Raw genomic sequence first — 20,288 nt, 5'->3', positions numbered from 1 at the left:
ACTTTTGATTGACCTATTTAATATTGTAACTTGTATAGTGAAAATTTAAAAAGTTAAAATTAAACATGTTAGGTTATCAAATCTCTTAAAGGAAAGAGACTCTAAGCTATGTGAGCTTTGACCTTAGGCTACAAGCTCGCTTGGCCTTGTTCGATTCCAACTTGGTTTCAAGAGCTTAGATTTGGATTTGGATTAAATATAAAATACTTTTTAAGCCCTTAAATAATTTTTAAGGGATTTTCTCATTGTAATTCTTCGTCTCTGGGCAGTATTATGTGTGTTTTGTTCGAATGAATGCAATTAGTCTTAATTCATATGCATACTCCATTGTTATCTTCAATGAAACGCATAGAAGAAGAAAAGTACACTGAGTCCAACTCTAGTTTCTCCTTTGGTGGCTTGTATCTGACCAATCGCCATGTAAAATGTTATGAAATTGCCTAGTAATGACGAGTAAAGGTTTGACGAAAGCAGTGTTTACTCTTCCAGGGAATGTAATCAAGCCAAGGAAGGCACCTTCTTCCGAGCCTTTTTGAAAAAGCAAGAGCAGGCTGCTCTGCTTGATTGGATGTGGCCACAGGTGGTCAAGTCTTTCTGGACCATGGTTCGGTGATGATCATACGTTAAGATCCATTGCCTTAGATTAAAACTGAAGAGTACCACTGTGAAGCTCATGTGAAAATGAAGATTTGGATAGCTTTTGTATCCTATTTATGACCAAATCCAGCTTTGAGTCCCGGACTGGTCAACCATGATTAGACATAAAGAATCGAAACCACACCACAGCATGCAACAATGGCTCCCCTGGTCCACCAATATAGTAACTTGTCAACGGGAAAACAAGTTCTTAGATCCAACCACTCGTGCTTCCCACTAAAATCAGAGATGGCAACAAGGAAGAATTTATGCTAAAGTTAAGCTTTTTCATGCCACGTTTTTGTAATCTTGGGAGATGTAGTTCCATGCATGTCCACTTTACGTGAGAAGGCCCATTTGATAATATATATCTTTACTCTTTTCAATAGCCCAATAATCATCGGAAATTTGTTTTTTTTAAAAAATAAATAAAATAGCCTATATACGTAGACAAATATTCTTATTCACGGGAATAGGATTTTTTTTTGCCTTCCAACTAAAAAAAACCTTAGCTCACTCTCGGGGTAATTTGATAGTTTCAAAGTATCCATCATCGTTGTTCAATTGTTTGGGATAATTCAATTTTTTAACCTTGAATTATTACAATATAAAAATTGTTATTCTTAAAGTAAAATTTATTTAAAGGTGTGATGGGTTAACTTGTTTTTTTATATTTTTTGACATGCTGGAAAGACTTTTCATTTCTTTAAAAGCAAAATATATATATACAAATTAACAAGCTGGGGTATTTATATATTTTTATTTTGTTTTTTTAATTAATAAGTTGTTTAGGTCAATACAATCTTCTAACATATTTAGAAACAATATAAATACATTTATGCCCTTCAAGGCAAAAAAAATAAACATTGTAACCAATGATCAGTGTTTTGAAACCCGGATCGGCCCGGTGGGTCGACCCGCGACCCGGCCGATCCGGGCCTGGAACCGGTCCGGGTGGAGGTAAAAACCCGCTTGGGAGTTGGCCCGGTGAAACCCGGTCGACCCGGTGGGTCAACCCGGGACCCGGTCCACCCGGTCAAACCCGGGTGAGACCCGGTCTATTTTTTTTTAGTATTAGCCGCCATTAAACGACGTCGTTATAAGAGTTTGTCTCAGCCGACCAAGAATCACGTCCCCCTTTTCCTTTTTAACTTCCCACACTACCTCTTTATAAGACCCTATCATCTCTTTCCCCTTTCTCTCTTTTTTTATTTTCTTTTTAATTTTATGTCCCATTATCATCGGTTCTTCTGTGATATTTTTTAACAATCGAAAGGTGCCTTGGTTTCAGGGTTTTTCTTATCTGTCACCCCATTATTTTTTGATTAATTGTTTAGTCTTTTAATTATAAAGTGAGGAATTATGAGAAGTTAGAGTGAGCAATCGGCAGTGATGGTGGTTGAGGGGGGTGAGGATAGTGTTGATAAGGAAAAGAAGAAGAATAGGCGCCGATCTAATCGCCGATCCAAACGAAACCCTCCCAATCCAGGTAATCCTAGCTTAAAAGCACTAATCGTGATTGTCTTTTGTGGTTGTTGAGGAAAGTACAATGGATTAGCTGTTGTAAGATTTGAGCTATAACTGTAAAAAAGAACAGCAAAAAAGAAAGAAAGAAAGATTAGTGATTTTGGAATTTTTGTTATCTTTGCTTTTGTATTCTTGTTTTTGTTGTCTGTGCCTAGACTGTATAATAATTCTGGTATTCTTTCAAAACAATTCTGATGATATGTTTATGAACATGGATTGTAATTTTTTTACATCTCGAAGCCAATGGAAAAGCTGGTGGTAGTCGCCAAGGTAAAAGTAAACTGAACATGGATTGTAAGTATGCTGATTTTGGAAATTCCTTGGTTCCTCATAAGGGGTTTGATTATGAGTACAGTTCATGTGCTGGTGAAGATGTTCATGATGAACTGAATGGGCTAGTGAGTTATATATTTTTTTTTTGGATTGACCCGGGTTAACCCGAGTCAACCCATCTGACCCGTGACCCGATCACTTGACCGGGTCAATGACCGGGTCGGGTTTTAAAACTATGTCAATGATAGGTGTCTTTTCATGTTGACTTTTTTATAATTAACATGCTTGGTCAAGAATGATATGGTCTTTTTAATAATTTAAATACTATTTTTAAAAAAAAAACTACCGGCGTTTATCACCCGCAAGCTAGCATATAGACAACAGTCACACCCTTCAAACGGTGTGTAAGGTGTCATCCAAACACTACTTTTAAGGGCGAGTTAGAAGTGTCTTGTCGTTGTTTTTTCAAAGTCATAGCCTATGTGATGGTTGGATCAGTGGTTAAGCTCTGGTTGACAGTTTTTTTTTCTTCCTTCTTTTCTCTTTCTTCTGCTTGCAAAAGAATATATTTGTCCTTTTATTTGTTTTTTATACAATTTGATCCTTATTTTCTTAATTATTATTTTGATTGTTTTTATTTTATTTATTAATTTATTTTTTCAATTTGACCCCTCATCATTTGGTTTGATTTGATTTAAATTTCAAATTTGATCCTTATTTTTTATTTTTGTTTGTTTGTTTGTTTTTATCACTTTCCTAATTGATTTTTTTTTAATTCCACCCCTCGACATTTTATATCAAATTATTTTTGTATTAAATTTAGTCTTTATTTTTTTAATTGTCATTTCTTTTATTTTGAAGGGTTTTTTTATTGTATTTTTTTTTCAATTTTATCCCCTGGCACTTTATTGATTTATAATTTTTTTTTTGTTTTCAAGGTTTGTTTTATATGGTATTGGTCACAGGGTCACAAGTTTTGAAAACTAACATCGGTTGACTTTGGTTTTTTTATAGGTCCTTCTTTTAAAATTGATTTTTCTCAATTTCATCATTGAACATTTGATTTATTGAAAATTGGTCTATGTATTTTTTCTCTCTTTCCTTTCTATGTGGTTGGCGGATTGACCCGGGTTGACATGAATTTATTTTTTAATTGCTTTTTATTTTATTTTTCCTGATTTCGCTCTTGAATATTAGATTGTTTTGTAACCGAGCTTCATGATTTTACTCAATTTACTTTTGATGAGGTTACCCTGATATTAGTACCAGGTCATGGATTTGACATGCTAACCCGGGTGGAATTGGTTTTGTTTTTTAGACATTTTCTCCGTTGTCAATTTTTCTATCATTTTATTTATTGTCGTTATATTTTTTTATTTGTATTATTTAAATTATTTGAGCTTATTAAACCTAATCGAGTTAATGACTGAAATCACAGATATGTCTTAGCTTTTTTTTAACACGTGCATTGCCTTGACCTTTTTTTACATTGAAAAAAATTTGAGTCGGCCCACAGCATAGCACAGACCTCTATCTAGTTATCTATCATAAATCTCAATGAGAAGAAAGAAAAAAAAATGAATAAAACCTTGAATACACGCTAAATATATGATAACGATATTTTTAGTATTATTAAAAAGATCTCAACAAAATAAATTTAGAGAAAGAATATCAACAAAACGAATTCATAGAAAGAATATTAACAATGGTTAGAGTGTAATATACTTATTTTTCAGAAACAAATGAGCCACGTGTTGTCTTTTAAATCGTGCTATTTTTCAAAAACAATTGCTTGTAATTTGCTATTTTTTTAAAAAAAATATATGCTAATTTTCAAAACAAAATCCAATTTCACTAATAATATATTCTTTTTTTAATGAATACAAACAACATATTCAGTTTAATTAACACGTAAATTAAACAATCATATTTATGGCCAGGTATTTACTAAGAAGGTATGTGAACCTACTTACCATATTATCTGTCAACTTGCCTTTAAATTTAATAGCAGGTTCAAAAAAGGAAGTTGTTTTTTATATATAAATAAACAATATGTACTTCTATAATTTACGTAAAAATCAATAAACAAAGAAATTGAGCCATGGAAATTATGCTAAGAATACACATTAGAACCCGAAAAGATTTGTTAGGTTATTAGAAAAAACTGGATTAATTTTTTATTGCTCAACAATAATGATAGATGCTTGTAAAAAAAAAACATTAGATTAATTAGTCTTGTTTGTTTTTGTGTTTCAAAAGTACTTTTAAAAAAATTTAAATTTTTTTATTTTTTTTATTTCAAATTAATATTTTTTTGGTGTTTTTAGATCATTCTGATGTGTTGATATCAAAAATGATTTTAAAAAATAAAAAAATATATTATTTTAATATATTTCTGAGTGAAAAATACTTTAAAAAACAATCATAAACACACTCCCAATCATGCTAAAATTATTTTATTGCTACTAATTGCTAACATTACCTCAAAGAATTGGTAAAGGATTCAAGGAAAACCATCATTATAAAATGATAATTCCAACATGAAAAGTCCAGGTCTGCATACACACCAGATGAAGGTATCACGAACTTTCTCCAAATAATAAGATGTTTTTGAAATTTTCTCAATTTAACTTCTGAAAATACTTTTCTAAAAACCAAGTAAATCTTTTTTAATTAAAACATTTTTTTTGTTAATTAATTTTAATAATAAATAAAAATTAAAATAATTAAAATAAAATAAACAAGGCTAAGAGAGGCTTTGAAAGTGGAGAGACCGTATTGTCAACTTCGAAAAAAACAAAAAAACAAAAAGAAAAAAAAAAGAAAAAGGTCGGCGACTGAATTGTCAATCAATTCAAGAAGCTAAAAAAGCAAAAGCAGCTGGAAAATAATTTTGGTATACATCTTTCGGTTTGATGACGCTAAACTCCTCAACCATCAACTATTTTTCTCTACAAATTTCTTTTTCTATTTTAAGTTCGGTTTTAGGTCTAAAATTGGCTTCCCACATCGAGAAATCTGGGTATATGTGATCCAATATTTTAAAAAAATTAGCAAAATAATGCATTAATTCCATGTCAGAAAAAGAAAAAGCAATGGCCTACAATTGTTGACTTGACCAAATCGACTCAAAAGAGCGTTGATTGGTTGTACAAATTTATATAATTAGAATGATGTTTTGACAGTATAATTAGAACATTAATGTTCATACTTTTCTAAAATAAAGATTTTATCAAGTTTACGTATACTTAAAATAATTTTTTTTCTGTTTTTGTATCGTTTTAATGTGCTAATATTAAAAATAATTTTAAAAAAATAAAAAAAATTAATTTTAATATATTTCTAAAAAAACACTTTAAACCGCTATTAGTGTTATCATCCTAAACATGTCCTTGTTATACGAAAGATATCATTTTCTATCGGCAGTTGCTTGGAAGTTGATATATATACTGGTAAGTTCTTTGTGATACGTATTTGCAATGTGTTTTTATAAAGAAATTAATAATTGTATTAGAAATTATACTCTCTTCTCTCACATAAGCATGAGATTTATCAAGAAAATTATTTATAGGTCTTTATGAGAAAAATGAGTACAATAATTCTTATATGTTAAATATTTCCTCATTCATTTTTATTTATTTCCTTGTTAATAAAAAAAAACTTGCATTTGTTCCCTTATTATAAGTATACAAAATGTATCATTTTATGTTAATAATTATTTAAAATATAAATGATAAATATAAAAACAACTAGACTATGACACTGTAAAATCAATTTTTTTTTAATAGAAAAAACCTCGTTGACGCGCCTTGTGTGTTGTACAAGCATACCTAAAGTAAACATTATTTTTTTCAAGGAAAAAAAAAAAGAAAAGAAAGAAAGGGCAGACAAGTAATTTCGTTGAAGAAAAAGGTGGATGCCTCCAAAACAAGCGACGATAAAGGCAACCCGGCATTTCTTAAGCCAGGAAGAGAAGGGAAGAGAACCCAGTAATAATAATAATAATAATCTATAAAAAGAAAACACAAAAAAAAAAAAAAAACCCTAACCCAGATTTACTTTCTATTTCTAATTTCCATGTCGTAAAAGAAAAAAAAAAAAAATCAGTCTGTGTCTCTGTCCGTCATCTGCCATGTTTTTCTCATTTAACAACACCTGCTTTCTTCTTTCTATTTCTCAATAATATTTATCTACACCTCCTTTTCTTCTCTCTCGCTTTTTGATATTTCCACTTCTTCTTCTTCTTCTTCTTCTTCTTCCACCCCCTCGCCCTCTTCCTTTCTCTCTTTCCTTTATAGAATAGAATCTCTCAACCCCCGTGTCTTACGCAATTCTCCCCCCCAAAAAATAAAAATTCTCACAAAAACCACCATACCACACCCATTTTAAAACAAAACCACCCCTAAAACCGTCTTTCTCGTCTCTTCTCTGTAATACTCAGAAGCCCTTTTTTTCTCTCTCTCTCATTTTGGAGGGGTTTCCATCAAAGGGGTTGTCTTGTTATTATTGTTGTTTGTTTCAAATTCTTTTGGTTTTTTTGAAGGTGGCTAAAATGAGCCGGGGTGCGTAGGATAAGGAGTTTTAATTGGAGGTGTACACGTGGACGGTGAGGATGGGGACGGAGATATTAATAAACAAGTGGGGTACATGGGAGGAGCTGCTACTGGGTGGGGCCGTGATCCGGCACGGTACCCGAGATTGGAATTTGGTTGCGTCGGAGCTCCGCGCCCGAACCGTTAATTGCCCCTATACTTTCACACCCGAGGTTATTAATTACTACATTGATTGGTTAATTAATTGATTGATGATTGTGATTTTTGTTTATTAATTGATTGCTACTAATATTCCTCTCTTTTATTTTTGTGGGGTAGTTAGGTAAAAAACCATGATTAATTTTTTATATTTGTCCTAACACGACACGCTTATTGGACAATGGACATGTTTTTTGTTCTTGGTTTACCCTTATTTTGTAAATTACCTGGAAAGTTTGTTATTGCTCCTATTATTTTGCGAAAAGGTCAAAATCACCCTCCACTATTAAAGGTTACATTTTTAAAAAAATAATTTTAGTGGTTGGTATTTTTTTTTGACGGGGTTAATGAATAATGAGTTGTGATTGGTGGGACGAAGAAGAGAAGAAAGAACATGGATAGTGACATGGGAAAAAAAAAAACAAGGGGGATAGCTAGGCAAGCATGCTTTGACTTTGACTTGACTTAAATTGTTGTTGTTTAGTATTAGTAGTATTCGCATGACTTGCTAGCAAAGTTAGAAAATGTTAATGGCGATTATGATAACGATATGTCACGTGATGTGCACGTGAGTGTACCCCTCAGTGGTCGTTCTATGCTTTGACTCGGTCATGTAATTTTGGTTCCCGTTTAAGCATAAGCTTTGATTCTATGCTTTATACCTGTAGTTTGGCAAGATGTGATGTGATTTGACTGATTGATCATGATGCTATGTTCATGTGGATTTATCTTGGTTTGCATTCTAAATGCAGATATGTAAAGCGAAGTACGAGGACTTGCAGCAACGTTACTCAGGGTGCAAGTAAGTGTTCTTATGATTTCAAGACATTATACCTATTCTTGGGTTGTCTGAAGTGGATTGCTTAACCCTAGCTACAGAAAGAAAAATGGAAGGTTTCTTATCACATCCTGTTTTTCGAAATTAAATTATTTAGTATTTACCGGTTCCGGAAGATGTCAGTCTAGTAAAAAGCATGGCTATAAAACACCTGGCCTAGTGGGTCAACCTGGTGACCCGCCGACTTGGGTCGGGTTTCATTTCGTAAAGAAGTCGATTCATTTAAGAAAAAAAAAACTGAAACTGATTTCAATTTGGTCAAAAAAATTGAGTTAACTTGCCGATCCGTGGGTTGACCTGGTCAAATCACAACCCGGGTCTTGGGTTGGGTCTTATAACTATGGTAGACAGAATTAGAGGGTTTAAACTGATCCTTTTCCAAAGAATAAAAGTCTTCTTGGCAATGGAGATAAAAAAAATGATCATATATATTGTTTTTTTCTCAAACATTACACTAAACCTCATTGTTTGATAATGCAAATCACAGGCTTTGAATTGAAGGTTTAAATAAAAATTATTTGCGCATGCGCATTCATTAGTATATATTCATCGTGAAATTTCTGAAACATGTTGCACGCGATTTACTCCATGCCCATGTATTCCTCAGGGCTTGGTTTGAAGAGCTGCGGAAGCAAAGAATGGCAGAGTTAAGGCGAGCATTAGAACAATCTGAAGGCTCAATTGGGTCAGTGATCTGTTTTTGGTTCCAATTCAGACTCTGTGTACTTATAAATTCATGTTAAGAAAACTGCTTTGTGTCATTTGTCTTAAAATAAAAACATGGTAGTCCAAAAACTGTCTTAATCATGTCCCCGTGCATTAATGTTGTCAATATCATGCTAATTCTGAGATTCCAATTCTAAAACATGTTGTGGAGCAGCATAAGAATCCTTGCTTTAGAGTCTTGTGGCCAAAGCATGAAATCATGAATGCGCAAGTGTCATTAATGGATAGATGGTAATACTATAGTGATGATTTCTTCATCTTACCCAAGGAATAAATTGTTAAGAGCTGGATTTAGTGGAGATGTAATCCTAGGTTGCAGAACTTCAGTATGTGATTTGTGAAATTTGGAGGGGTTAATTTGAAGAAAGAAATGCATAACTATCACCCTGAACTTGCTTGATGCTGATTCCATTCGTTATGTGACATGTAAAGAATTCATGGATCTGTTTCAGATACATGTTGGTGTGTGAATATTGCAGTCTGCATTCATGTAATGGTTGTAGAGATTTCTTAACTGGTATGTTTCAGGTCACTGGAATCAAAACTTGAGATTCTCAAGGCTGAGAGAAGGGAGGATTGTCATGTCAGTTATGACTCCAGCCAGACAGAATCACCTGTGCTATTTCGGAAATGTGATGGGATTGAATCATCCAGTAAAGAGACATCTAAGGATGGACTATCTGCTGGTAGTTTTACTCAGGATACCAAAACAAATTGGACACCTGAATGTCGAGTTGCAACTGCTATGCCGGCTGCAGAGATGGAGATTAAGCCAGAAGTTTCAATATCCCCTGAAGAGAATAAAGTTTCAAGCATATGGAAGCTGTCAGAGAGCATATTTGCAGGACAGGTAAGTAGTTTAAAAAGGAGGAGAGGGAAGCGAAAGCGGAAAGATTGTAGCAAGGATGTCAAGGAAGGGAGTGTTGGAGAAAGTGAGTTTTTGGGGTCAGCTGATGCTTTGTTTGCTACTCGCTGTAAAGATAATTCAACTAGCACCTCTGGTCAAATTGCAAGATGTTCTACTGTTGATGATCAATCCAGAGGTTCGAGCAAGGATGGAGCGGTGGATGTCAGGGTGATTTTTGATTCTATTGCAGAGAACAAATGTGCCTCTGTCTTTCATCGGCGTCTTGATAGCCAGGTACAGATCGCTTTACCTTGTGAGTTGTGAAGTTGGTTTCTTGCAGTCATTGTCAATACAATGTTGTTGAAAATGATGGTGGTGCCTCTTTGTTCTTAAATTCTTCTTGTATTTTAATTTTGTAAACTTGCTAGTTTTGATTATTGTTGATATACTAATGCACAGAATCAGTTTAACTTACTGGTGGAGTTTTATTTTTGTAACAGAAGAGAGGAAGATATAAGAAAATGATCTTGCAGCACATGGATATTGATACCATAAGATCAAGAATTGCTAGCGGCTCCATCACAACAGCTAAAGAAATCTTTCGAGACCTGCTTCTACTTGCTAACAATGCCTTGGTCTTTTATTCCAAGACTACTCGTGAATACAAATCTGCACTGCTTCTGAGAGACATCGTCACCAAAAGTCTGCAGCAGAATCTCAAGAATTATATTACCAAGACTACGATTACCTTTCTCTCAACCACATCACCTTTGCTTAATCCTCCTGTCAAACCTCAATGTGCTCGTCCTGGTAATGGAAAATTGTCAGGAAAGGTGACCAAAGCTGGGAAGCTTGTTGCTAAAACTCCAAACACGGGTAAAAGACCAAATAATGTCCATTCACCTCCTTCAGCAGAATCTTCAGCATTGAAAAAGAAAGGCTCTCATTCTCCTCTTTTAGCAGAATCTTTAGCCATGAGAAAGAAAAGCTCTCATTCCTTTCCTTCAGCAGAATCTTTAGCCACGAGAAAGAAAGGCTTTGGCCGTCCAAGAAAAACTGGACAAGAAAGTACTACACAACGCTTTGAAAGTCTGCCTAAAGGAAGGAAGAGATCCCGGGTTAAGTGACCATATTGTATAGTTGTGTTCATCATCCCCTGTAACATGTTACGACAATTCTAATGTTTTTTCTAGGATTTTCCAATGTACAAAGTCTCCCCCTTTGAAACTAACTGTTGTATAGTCCAAATGTAACAAAAAATTAGAGAGAAACATTTGCTTACTTGACGTGCGAGCTGAAGGCAGCGCAATTTATCAGAAGAGGTGATTGCGACAAATTCGTAGTTTCTATGCTGCATATTGATCATTGGAGATGCTGAATTTGCTTCTCAATTCTTCGGAGAATGCAATTTGAATATCGGATATCTGGCCAGTGGCCACCCCACTGGTACAGATTGTAGAACGAAGGTCTTAGGAGACTTCCCCATAACAACCTGTATACAGAGAGTACATTTAAGCTAAAACTGCGGCATTGAGGCTTTTGGTCCAATGTTGAAGCCTCAAAGGTGAGGTTCGGAAAGCAGAAAGTGTGGAATGCTAAGGTTCAAAATCCCACCTCCAAATATTATTGCTAACTATAGAATAAAAGAGGTGGGCAATTCACCGTAGCCCACGTTTTATTTTAATTTTTTATATTTTATTTTAATTGTATGATCCTTTATATGTTGAGGTTTTTTAGGGATATTAAAAAATGAATCAATATAGATTTTGCAAAATCAAGATTTAATTGGAGTTAAAAATAAAAATTACAAGAATGATGTTCAATTTTAACAAATAACAACAAAACATACCCCATTTAGTTCTCTAAAGTTTTAGCTTTTCTATCATTTGGTCCTTGTTCTGAAAATTCACATATTCATATCAATCTTTATTTTTTTTCATGTTTTAGTCTTAGGTGTTGAGAGAGAAAATAAAAAATTGATGAAAAAGATTGAGAAGTGAGAAAATGCTTGAATATCCACATTTAGATAACCAAAAAAATTGATATGAAATGCTTGAATATCCACATTTTAATCACAAAAAATATTGATATTTATGTAATGAGTTTGTTTTTTCAAGAGGAATTCAATAAAAAATAGTGTTTCTTTTATAACCATACCAAAAAAAAATGTAGATTAAGGTTCGTTAAGTTTTGAGGTTGGAAATAAGTTTGTTGAAATTTATATGGAATTTTAAGGTATTTGTAGGTAAAATTAAGTTAAAAAATAATTTTTTATAGTTTAAAAATTTCTATTACTAGAAAGTTGTCTAAAAAATTTGAAGCAAGAGACATGCTTTAAAAAAACAAGAAAAACCTATTAGTCCAACAGGCCTAGACCCTTTTTATGGTTGGTCAGGCATAAAACCTAGTTTTTTTTTTTGCATTAACTTTTATATTTAAATATTGCTTGATATCATACTTTTTATTTTTTAAATTGTTTAGTTTGTTTTTTTAAAATAATATTGATTTTTTTAATTTCACAACTTCAAAGAGATTATTATTATTTATTTACAACTTTTTGTCTCATATATTTAAATAAATTAATTGTATTTGCACGACACGTTTATATATAAAAAAAATCACTTGTTATTAGTAAATAATTAACCTCCAACATATGATAAATGAAAACTAGTAAAATAAAATAGACAGGGGATGTAAAACATCTGTATTTGCGTCTATATTTTTCTTTAACTAGAAAGATTAGCCTTTTACTTTATTATTAATTAGTGTTAATACTAATTTAATATATTTTTAAATAAAAAAATACTTAAAAAAACATAAGTATAATATATATATATATAAACAAAACTGCACAAGTAAAATGCCGAAACCACACGATGCTAGAAATGGACTCGTAGATTGCTTTGTCAAGGTTGCTTGGCCCAGTTTTTTTCTTAGGATGGTCTCCTCTCTTGTCAGTAGGCTAGATGCTCGCGGTGGGAGTTTTGTTTGGTTCTTACCACATTATAACAAATAAAAATTGCACTTGTTTAAACCATCTAGATGATGGTCCAGTGATAAGAGTTTGGAACCAAGAGGTTTGCTTTCTCTGTGATCTCAGGTTCGAGCCCTGTGGTTGCTCATATGATAGCCACTGGAGGCTTACATGGTCGTTAACTTCAGGGCCCGTGGGTTAGTCGAGGTGCGCGCAAGCTGGCCCGGACACCCACGTTAAACTAAAAAAAAAAATTGCACTTGTTTAACAATGAGGGGTATAATTTAATTATTCAGACCCTGAGTTTATTTCTTAAAGGTCATTAGTTCAAGTATTATAAATCTCAGGATTATTAGAGGTTTATTTAGTTTTTAACTTTAAAGCCTCGGGAAATTAGTCGAGGTGAACGTAAACTGATGCGGACACCTATATTCACTAAAGAAAAATTGCACTTGTCTTGCCAATTCAAGTATAGTTGTTTATCTCGGTAATCTAGCGGATTGATTTGAGAAACTCTGAAGTTGGAGTTTACTTGGACTAAGTTTTTAATGAAATTAGTTAAATCATTGATATTCAACAAAACCTATGCAATTTAATTAGATTTTTAATGACTCAGTTGATCTAGTAATTTAATTCAAACTCGGCTAGGTTTAAGAAAAAACAAAATGAAGCGTTTTTGTTTTAATAAAAATTGTTAATCCAGGTTGATTTTGTAACCTGATGATCCGGGTTAGTCTTCGAGTTCGGGTAGACAACTGGACCACCTTGACAGACCATCTCGAAAGTCCAGTTGTCTAGCCATCTCCGGGGCTTAGTTCTAGTTCCTTCAAGTGAAAGTGAAGCTGGACCGACTCCTTAAGTTTTGATTAAAATCTAAACATAACCCACAACTGTGTAATAAGTCCATGGTTCAGGTCGTCGGTAATTTTATCACCCTACCTGCCCAGAGAGCTTTTAGGCCAGATTGGAATGATTAGCCCTAGAGGAATGCCATTTTTAACTGGGTTTAACAAATTGAGGGTGACATTTAGTGCCCTTGCCCTTTAAAAGAAAGTGATAAGAGATTCCATCAAAAGTTATAAAAAAAAAAACTCCAAGAATAATTGCTCTTTCCTCTACCTTCCTTCATTGTTGTGTGTTTATAACGGGATGCATAGTGTTTTTTAATTGAAAATAATATTTTTTAAAATTTGTTTTTGAAAATTTTAATATTAGAGCATCAAAACCATTAAAAAACACCTAAAAAAATCAATTTAATGTTTTTTCAGATAAAAAAACAATTTAAAAAGTAATTTGAACCACAAAAACACAAAAGCAAACAGCCGATATTTTCTGATCATGGCTCGACAAAAAGGAACATCTCTAAAGGTGGATGCAACTTACCTAAGTATCACATTAACGGCATGATAAATCAAAAGTGGCTAAATAACAAGCACACACAGCCCGACAATCATATGTTTAATTTGGTGAAGTATAGGTTAAGGATATCCATGTCAAGGAGGGGAAGCGTGGAATGACTTCTTGCATGGTCCTAAACATGGAAAAATCTGAAGCAAACAGGTCAATATTCTCTAGATGTTTCCTCATGAGATTGCACAGACAACTTGCTTGGATATTTACCTTACTGGTTATGTCTCTTTTACAAGAACAAGCAGCCTCCCCTAAGTCTTTTGTCAGCACAGGTATTTCTGTTCCTTACCTTACAAATTTGTGATGTCCAAGAGCTATTTATGCCAATTTCTTGGGTCTTATCTCTAGCAAAACAGGCCATTTTTAAGAGATAATTGTGTAATATCAGGAAATGATTATGTCCAACGAAGATGATAAGGATCGAAGACAAAACCTGTCCGCTCGAGGGAATGGATAGTTGACTAAATGGATATGTGACCAGCTTGTGTGACATCAGGTCGTTAAAATATATATATAAAAAATTAAATGGATATCTAAAATTTGACTAAATGGAGAGCTTTAATTGTCGTATCCTTGTATCAAGAATAACCTTCGGCACCCCTGTTATCTCCGCGATGTTTTACCTGTCTGTTAGGCTTGCAGGATATTTAATAGACCCGGAGAATAATCGTGGTGCGCGCAAGCTGACCTGGACATCCGAGTTATCAAAAAGAAAAAAGAAAAAAAAGAATAGCCTTGTGAACCAATTAGGTTGCTTATGGATTTGAAATATAAATTTTTATCACTTTTTTTTTTCATTTTCGTGATGCCGACTTGAGTGGATTAGCTTGGTGTATTTTTATATTTTAAAAGTTTTTTTAAAAGAAATTAAATTTTTTTATTTTAAATTAATATATTTTTAGTGTTTTTAAATTATTTTGATGTACTAATATTAAAAATAATTTTTTTAAAATAAAAAAATTTATTTTGATTTATGAGCTGAGTTAGTATATAGTGTGCTTGAGATTTTGGATATGTAATTAAATTTCATGTATGAATATTCTAATTTACTTAAAACCTTATCTAGCTTACAGTTACACTACATTTTAGCTAGAATAAAAAAATATATAAAAAATATATTTAGAGTAGAAAATTACTTTGGTATGGTTATTAAATTCAGTCTAATAGATTAACCTTAAAATTTTTTAATTTAAATTTAAAATTATACAAAGTCAGAGTTATTTTGACATAATCCAGTCAATCTGACAAGTTCAAACACAATTCAGACAACCAGTAAAAAACATGGCTTGACTTTAAGAAAAATCATGATGATTTTTTTTTTAATATTAAGATATTACTAATATTAAAAATTTTTTTAAAATAAAAAAATTTATTTTGATTTATGAGCTGAGTTAGTATAGTGTGCTTGAGATTTGGATATGTAATTAAATTTCATGTATGAATATTCTAATTTACTTAAAACCTATCTAGCTTACAGTTACACTACATTTTAGCTAGAATAAAAAATATATAAAAAATATTTAGAGTAGAAAATTACTTTGGTATGGTTATTAAATTCAGTCTAATAGATTAACCTTAAAATTTTTAATTTAAATTTAAAATTATACAAAGTCAGAGTTATTTTGACATAATCCAGTCAATCTGACAAGTTCAAACACAATTCAGACAACCAGTAAAAAACATGGCTTGACTTTAAGAAAAAATCATGATGATTTTTTTTTTAATATTAAGATATTAACATATTAAATCGACCCGGACTTCTCGGATTAATTTGCTAAATTCATGATCCGGGTGAAAGACTTCATTAGCTTTAAGAACTTTTTTTTAATTTTTTATTTATTTAATTATATAATAACAAAAATAAATGCTTGAAAAAATAAATACAAATCAAATACTATAATATTTATTTGAGATTGTAATAGAAAAACATACAAAGATAAATATAAAATAAAATAAATATTGAATGATAAATTTAAAAAAAAAATAAAAAAATACTGAAAATGCAAAAAAATATATGAAAAAAAGGCCACCTGTTTATATGAAGAGGTGAGTTTACACCCGAATTCTCTTAGATGTAACAGGAAATTCAAAGTGTTAAAGTCGTAGCACTTGTCTCAAAAAGAAAAAGTCCATGCAAAGCAAGAAAGGGTATACCGCAAAAATTTAAAAGCATAGCCGAATTCATGTCGTTTACGAAACAAACGGGAGTGGTGCCGATTTTAATGAATATTTATTTCTGAATAACAAATATGCTATAAGGGAAGGTGATTCTCATGTAGCCACGTACACACTTTACCATTTACTATATTAATGAAGTGATATCTATGGTTTTGGCTACGAAACTGTGGGTATTTTAATATTTTCATATAATATACTAGTTATTGTTGATTTATTTAGGTGTATTTTTATCCGTTTAATATTTTAATAAATAATAAAATAATCAAAATACCCTATAAGTAAAAAAACCAATTGCTTTGGGCAGGAATATTTAGGTATTTTCATCCTTTTATACATAGTAGAATTATGTGTGCAACCCAGATCTAAGAAATTTAATTCATTGGGATCAAAGGTACTAGGATTTTTTAGTCTCGTATTTTTTTTTTTATTAATTATTGGTTTGGCTGAGGATAGTAATATAATTTAATATTAAAATATTTTATATAAAACAAACCCACTTTTCATGGTTAGATATTTTTTAAAATGCTTTTAGTTTTAAAATATATCAAAGTAATTTTTTCTATAATTTTTAACATCAAAATCATTGAAAAACATTAAAAAAAACATTAAATTTAATTTGGCTTTGCTTTATCCTGACGAGTTCTTCTTGTTCTTTAAAACATTGAATCTAATCTATAACGATAAAAGTCTTACAATTTGATCCAATTACTTATGATCAATTGAAAAAGAAAGATGCATAGATATCTTGGATATAAAACAATGATTTAATTCAGTTGAAGGTAGCATAGAGCATGCGTGTGAGTTCCTTCAGCTGCATCTGGTGATCATGATGCTTATAAATCGAAGATCCCTACAACTGTAAGTCATCTGCTCCAAAACGACCCTCCTCCCCTCGATGAGACCTAACCCAACCATTTTCTAAATTCACCTTCACATTTTTTTCAATTTTTCTGTCGTGTGCACGCCACCTTTTGACCCACCCAGCCACCCCTAACCTCCCCCAGCAACTTCAAGCAAAAAGCATTATGCGTATAATAAATAAGTGATTGATAATATTAGCAGAGATCGAGCATCCCTGGTCTCAGCCTTGGTAGAAATTGCTTGTTTTCATGGGAACTAATAATTTACTTAGTTTTAGGTCAAATTAATGTTTGAAAAATGTATAGTGTGTTTGGTATAGTGGTGTATGGTGCTTTCAAAATTATTTTTCAATTGAAAATACATAAAAATTATGTTTTTTAAGATTTTTCTTTCTTTTTTACATTAACAATTACAAATCATTCAAAAACACCTAAAAAAACATTAATTTAATATTTTTTCAAACAAAAAAAATTAAAAAAAGTAGTTTATATATAAAAAAAACCCTCATAAGGCATGTTCTTATAATATTATAGTGCTGGACACGTACGAAGCTTGCTACTGCTAGGGTTTGCATTATTCCTTGCTGCCAAGTGCTCTTGAAAGCGCAATTGATGGATGCAATATTGTTTTTAAGTGGTGCTAGCAGCCATGTATGCCTACAATATAATTTATATATAAGCCAAAAGCGATTTAATGGTGGTACCAAAACCATAAAATTAATATCTAGAAATTAATGCTTTTTTCTTTTTGTTTGATTAATTTATCCATCCACTAATTTTGAAGTTTATTCCAATACATAATTGAATTGCATTTTTTTTTCCTTAACTTTTCCGGATAGATTCTGCTGAAGGATCCGGTCGCTAAGATAGGTCAATTATTAGGTATGGTAAGGTGCATAATTGGTGGAGTCTCTTTATTGTCTATGAAAATGTGATGGATTCGTAGCATTTGAAATTAGCCAGCCCAACTTCTTTCTCAAATAATAATAATAAAAAACGTATGCTTGAATGGGTAAAACTAATCAATGGTACGTTATATATTATAAATAATATCCGGTTATTTGTGTTTTTTTATGAGTTAATATTAGCTAGATTTTGAATGTTAGAGTCGACTCGGTGTAAGGTATGAGTTATAGATCTGACGGGTTAACTCAGATTGATTATTTCTTTTTATATAAAAGGTTAAAATACATTGTTTTGAGAAAATTAAAAAAAATCAATGAAATTCAATTATAACAATTATTTGACTTGCTAAGTTGATAAGATCAACTCTAGATTGATTTTCTCTTGATACCTAATTTAGATTAGAAGTTAGATAATATATTAATGAGAGCTTATTTTATTTTTTTAAAAAATAAAACTAGTATTTAACTCTATAAGAATTTAAAATAATACAAGCTATTTAACTGGATATGAACTCAATAATGTTTCCATATTTCAAGCCAAATTCTTGTTGCTTTTGACTTTGGGGGACATCTATAGGGCTAACTAACGACATGTCCTCTTTGCATTTATGGATAAATCACTTTTCCACGCCCACCTATTTTATCAAAATCATGAATGTCATAACCATCTAGGTGGTAGCCTAATGGTAAAAGTTTGAGATTAAGAGATTTGTTCCCTCTGTGGTTTCAGGTTCGAGCCCTATAGTTGCTCATATGATGGCCACTGGAGGCTTACATGGTCGTTAACTTCAGGGCCCGTGGGATTAGTCGAGGTGCGTGCAAGCTGACCCGAACATCCATGTTAAACTAAAAAAAAAAAAATTCATGAATGCCATACCATTTGTTGGTAGTAGTAATACGTCATGAAATGACATTTATTTCTACAAATTGATCACATTGCATCTCTAAAGCTGCCAGCCCGCTACCATAAATACAACTACTCTGTAAATCTGTTTGTTTTTGTGTTTTAAAAATATTTTTAAAAAATTTAATTTTTTTTTGTTTTAAATTAATTTTTTTTATGTGTTTTCAAATTGTTATCAAAAATATTTTTTAAAATAAAAATATTATATTAATATATTTTTAAAAATAATCATTATAACATTTACAAATAAATGAGAAGAGTTTATCCATTTCCTGTGGGAACAAAGCGTGGATCGTTCTCGCCTTGGGTGGGGCATTACGTGCATGGAACCAAATATTAATTAAAAAGTGGCTAAGTTAGTTAGTTAGTGTCAATATCTGATAATGTCATGCATGCTTGTGTTTTAAGCAGTCGCTCACAGGACATATGTGATCTCCAAGCTTCAAATTTAAAACATGTCGTCATCATTTTGAGGCTCTACTTGCCATAACACATCTCGCTCCAGCTCCCTCCATCACATGGTTTGAAAAGTACGTACGTCCATTGACTTTTAATACATTTTTATATTTTAAAAATTTTTAAAAAAAAATTGATTTTTTTTATTATTTTCTTTGTTTCAAATTAATATTTATTTTAGTATTTTTATATCATTTTGATGTGTTGATATCAAAAATAATTTTTAAAAAATAAAAAAATATTATTTTAATATATTTTTTAATGAAAAATATTTTATAAAGCAACCGCAACTATACTTCCAAACACGTTTAGAAAAAAAAAATCTATCATAGGAAAAATTATAATTTTGAGCAAATTAAGCAATTTTTTTTCTTTATTTTCTCCATCCAGAATGGACAGTAATAATTTTATCAAATAAATCGGATATTTTTAACTACTTGGCTGCCTCTTTTTTTTAACAAGCATGGCTCTCAGTATATAATAAATTTCTTTGGTCGTGAGTGGCTACACTAGGTTACAGTACACACGAAGCCCAGCACAATCTGCCCTTTTTTTTTTTCTTTTTTTTATTGGCAGTGTTTTATTGTTTCGAAATTTTGTATTTTTTACCTCTTCTGTTTATTTTTATGGTTGGAAAATATATCTGTAAAATTTTATTTTTTTATTTTAAATTTTAATTTTTTGTATTTTTAGATAGTGTTGATATAATAGATAAATTAAAAATAACTACTTGTACAAAACAACAAGTCAATAAGAATAACATCAATTTGTGACAATTCTTTTAAGCTATGATTTTATATGTTATGTATCATATGTCAGCATAAAATTGTTGCCAAGTTTCCTAGTCCTTGAAAGATTTATAAATAGATAAATAAAAGTTTGTTGCATATACTGAGAAAGATATTTTTAATGAGATTAAAAATAAAATTATTATGAAGCAGTTTTAAAATACAAAATCTCGAAGATAACAATTATAATATAAGTTTTTTTATTTTAAAAGTAT

General features: G+C 31.5%; 1 protein-coding gene across 3 annotated transcripts; it reads left to right on the top strand.

The window, feature by feature from the left end:
* The first annotated feature begins 6,441 nt into the window (after window positions 1-6,441).
* Window positions 6,442-10,934, top strand: LOC7490802 (uncharacterized). Of its 3 annotated transcripts, XM_024600229.2 has the most exons (5): window positions 6,442-7,201; window positions 7,940-7,989; window positions 8,633-8,710; window positions 9,280-9,892; window positions 10,099-10,934. In XM_024600229.2, the coding sequence occupies exons 1-5, from the start codon at window positions 7,049-7,051 to the stop codon at window positions 10,723-10,725; spliced, it is 1,521 nt and encodes a 506-aa protein (XP_024455997.2). In that variant the 5' UTR covers window positions 6,442-7,048; the 3' UTR covers window positions 10,726-10,934. The 3 variants fall into 3 exon arrangements, with proteins under 3 accessions (XP_024455997.2, XP_024455998.2, XP_052308519.1); XM_024600230.2 differs by lacking the exon at window positions 8,633-8,710 and having other exon boundaries at window positions 6,479-7,201; XM_052452559.1 differs by lacking the exon at window positions 7,940-7,989 and having other exon boundaries at window positions 7,056-7,201.
* Window positions 10,935-20,288: the final 9,354 nt, after the last annotated feature.

This window comes from Populus trichocarpa, chromosome 4 (assembly GCF_000002775.5).
Source record: "Populus trichocarpa isolate Nisqually-1 chromosome 4, P.trichocarpa_v4.1, whole genome shotgun sequence".
Taxonomy (NCBI): Eukaryota; Viridiplantae; Streptophyta; class Magnoliopsida; order Malpighiales; family Salicaceae; genus Populus; species Populus trichocarpa.
The sequence above is the reverse complement of the archived record's forward strand: the minus strand, read 5'-3'. Positions and strand labels throughout refer to the sequence as shown.

Excerpts from the sequence above, each read along its gene's own strand:
- LOC7490802 (XM_024600229.2), top strand. The coding sequence starts at position 7,049 with ATGGGGACGGAGATATTAATAAACAAGTGGGGTACATGGGAGGAGCTG. Across the intron at positions 7,990-8,632 it reads CAACGTTACTCAGGGTGCAA|GGCTTGGTTTGAAGAGCTGC; the intron begins GTAAGTGTTCTT and ends TGTATTCCTCAG. Across the intron at positions 9,893-10,098 it reads ATCGGCGTCTTGATAGCCAG|AAGAGAGGAAGATATAAGAA; the intron begins GTACAGATCGCT and ends TTTTTGTAACAG.